The following is a 3,441-nucleotide window of genomic DNA, read 5'->3' on the forward strand; positions in this document are numbered from 1 at the left end:
CGGGCGCGGAGGGCCGCAGGTGCCCCCGGAGCCCCGCGCCCCGCAGGTACTCGTCAGAAGAGCGGACGCGGAGGGACGCGAGGGGCCGCGGACCGCGCGGGCCCCGCCTCCTCCTCGCCCCGGGAGCTCCCACTGGGAGGAGAGCCTCCCCGGCCCCCGCGCCGCCGACGGGGCCTCCCGGCCCCCTCCCCGCCGGCACCCCGCACTCCGTGATTGGCTGGCGCCGCGGGTCCCTGGCACGCGCCTGTGGATGTAGTTATAAGAATCCTCGCGTGCCGGCCCACAGCTCCAGCAGGTCGGCCACAGCCCTCCCCGGCGCAGCGCGGGCGCCGGCCAGAGCCCAGCGACCGCGGACACTCCAGGGAGGCCGGGGGCGCGAAGCAGGCGGCCAGTCCTCCCTGCCTCCGCTCACCGCCCCCACCCCCGCCCCGGGAGGGAGAAGGCCGCCGTGTGAGCAGGAACCTCGCCGTCCAACTTCCAGACACCGCCCCCCACCCCTGAGGCCCCTGGGCCCCTCAGGCCCGCGGCGGCGCGGAGCATGGACGCCGTGCTGCTAGAGCACTTCCCCGGGGGCCTGGACGCCTTCCCGTCTCCTTACTTTGACGAGGAGGACTTCTTCACCGACCAGTCCTCTCGGGACCCTCTGGAGGACGGCGATGAGCTGCTGGCGGACGAGCAGGCCGAGGTGGAGTTCCTCAGCCACCAGCTGCACGAGTACTGCTACCGCGACGGGGCGTGCCTGCTGCTGCAACCCGCGCCTCCGGCGGCCCCGCACGCGCTCGCGCCGCCGCCCTCGGGGGTCCCAGGCGAGCCGGAGGACGGCGGCGGCGGCTACTGCTGCGAGGCAGGGGCGCCCCCCGGCGGCTTCCCCTACTCGCCCGGCTCCCCGCCCTCGTGCCTGGCCTACCCGTGCGCGGGGGCGGCCGTGCTGTCCCCCGGGGCCCGGCTGCGCGGCCTGAGCGGGGCGGCGGCGGCGGCGGCGCGGCGGCGGCGGCGGGTGCGCTCCGAGGCGGAGCTGCAGCAGCTGCGGCAGGCGGCCAACGTGCGCGAGCGGCGGCGCATGCAGTCCATCAACGACGCCTTCGAAGGGCTGCGCTCGCACATCCCCACGCTGCCCTACGAGAAGCGCCTCTCCAAGGTGGACACGCTGCGCCTGGCCATCGGCTACATCAACTTCCTCAGCGAGCTGGTGCAGGCCGACCTGCCACTGCGCGGCGGCGGCGCGGGCGGCGGCGGGGGGCCGGGCGGCGGCGGGCGCCTGGGCGGGGACAGCCCGGGCAGCCAGGCCCAGAAGGTTATCATCTGCCATAGGGGCACCCGTAAGTGCGTCCGCAGTCCAGCTCAGGGAGACGGGGACGGGCACGGGAAGGTCCGGGAGGGGCTGGGTGCCTACTGACGGACGGATAGACTGTCAGTGGGCACCGGCGACCTTGAACACGCGTTGGTGTTTCGCAGGTTGTTTCCGCCCCTTGACCGCGGCTGGGAGGGCGTGCGTCCCCGACTGACTTGCAGCTCCCGAGATTCTGGGGAGGGGGCGCTGGGGGGCTGGGGGGTCGAGGAAGAGGGTTCGTTCTAATGTCATCTAAGACGTCTGTTCTGTCGAGGCGCCCGGGGAGGGGGAGGATCCTAAAGGACCAGAGGACACCGCTGGGAATCGAGTTGGACGTTCACGGTCTGTTTTCTCTTATCACCTCCTCAGGGTCTCCCTCCCCCAGCGACCCGGATTATGGCCTCCCTCCCCTTGCAGGACACTCCCTCTCATGGACTGATGAAAAGCAACTCAAAGAACAAAATATTATCCGAACAGCTAAAGTGTGGACCCCAGAGGACCCCAGAAAACTCAACAGCAAATCTTCCTTCAACAACATAGAAAACGAACCGCCCTTTGAGTTTGTGTCCTAAGAAGTCCCAGACCCTCCCGAGGATCTGATTATGTCTCTGTGCATATTGTACATGTAAATATCTATAATGTAATTTAAGAATCACATTTTTCTAATGGCAATCAACTGTTTGTTATTTATCTATTTATTATCCTGTCGAGTTAATGAAATAGACGATCTCTTTTTAAGTATATAATTTATATAATTTATCCTGATTTTCTAAAAAGGATGCAATAGCCTATGATTTCCCCCGGCACCTTTGGCAGAACTCTGCGTTGTTGGAAGAACTCTGGCCAGAAAACGTCATGCTAATTTATTGCCAGATATGGTTTATTTCTAAGCGATGTTAATAAATGCTATTTACACCTTTTTCTAAAAGTTTTTTGCTTATTACATGATCGGGATAGCTTTTTTTTTTAATAGAAGAATTATCTTAGTCTGTAAAAGATAACTGAACCAGACGTGCAAAATGTAGCTATCTAGTAAGAAACACATTTTAATTCGATTATCTGAAAGTGGGTGGGTACGGCTTCTCTGCCTTTTGGCTAAGATCAAGTGAAAATGGGTGGGTTAGGGGGTTAGGCCCCACGTCTCAAAGAGCGCCCTTCATCTCCATTCCCTGCCCTAAATAGTAACTTTGGCCTGTATTTTTATCCTGTCCTCCAAACACCCTATAGAGGCAAATAAGTCATGGTGTATTTATTATTCCCATTTTTCAGAGGGAAAGCTAGGGCTCAGACACGAATATTTGACTTATCCAAGGTCACCCCTACCCTCTCTAAGCATGGTGTTTGAGGTGAGTTGGTTGCAGTGGGAAGAGTTTCTGGGCTGGTCAAGGGAAGGGGGGGGGGCGGTCATCATGCTTCCACGGACGGGTTGGAGAGAAAGGGCTGCTCTTGAACTTGCCTTATGGCCCATCCCTTCTGCCAGTTTCAGCATCAGGTATGCGGGTCTCAGAATAGTCCTCTCAAAGGACATGGGGTAGAGGACTGTGCTGAGGCCGGGAGACCCCTCGGATGCCTCCCAACAAAATCCACGGTCCTTTCGGTAAGGCAAGGAGCCCGGCCGCTGTTTCGCCACTTGTGCAACGGAGTTATTTTTTAAATTGACTTCGTTTTGTCTACGACAGAATCTCGTCTTCCTTGGCAAATAGCCTGGGAAGAAGGCGAGTCTCGCGAGGAGGGAGCAGGGCCGCCCCCTAGCGAAGGGGAGAGGCGCGAGGGCGCGGTCCGGGACGCTCCCCCGGGAAGGCCTGGAAACCCGGGCTGCCGCTGGTGTCCTACCAGGCTGCCCGACTGTGGCCCCGGGGCCCCGCGCGCGCTTCCGCCACGCCCCTTCTAGCTGAGTCACGGCCCCCGCGCCGCGCGGGCCGGGCCAAGGCAAGAGGCCGCTCCGCCGCCCCGCGGCAGCGGTTTGGTTAGCCAAGGTACAGTCGCGAATCTCCCCCGGTACCCACGGCCCTGCCGCAGGACAATATGTCGGCAGCATGCTAATTGCTTTAACCTAGTTTCAGACCCACCGAGGGGTTCCTCGCGCGCCGCGGGTGCCATGGACCTCGTCC

General features: G+C 61.7%; 1 protein-coding gene across 1 annotated transcript; it reads left to right on the plus strand.

Annotated features, from left to right (window-relative positions):
• The first annotated feature begins 510 nt into the window (after positions 1–510).
• PTF1A (pancreas associated transcription factor 1a) lies at positions 511–2,258 on the plus strand. Its single transcript, XM_032349619.1, has 2 exons — positions 511–1,319; positions 1,700–2,258. The coding sequence occupies exons 1-2, from the start codon at positions 539–541 to the stop codon at positions 1,900–1,902; spliced, it is 984 nt and encodes a 327-aa protein (XP_032205510.1). The 5' UTR covers positions 511–538; the 3' UTR covers positions 1,903–2,258.
• Positions 2,259–3,441: the final 1,183 nt, after the last annotated feature.

Source organism: Mustela erminea, chromosome 6 (assembly GCF_009829155.1).
Source record: "Mustela erminea isolate mMusErm1 chromosome 6, mMusErm1.Pri, whole genome shotgun sequence".
NCBI lineage: Eukaryota > Metazoa > Chordata > Mammalia > Carnivora > Mustelidae > Mustela > Mustela erminea.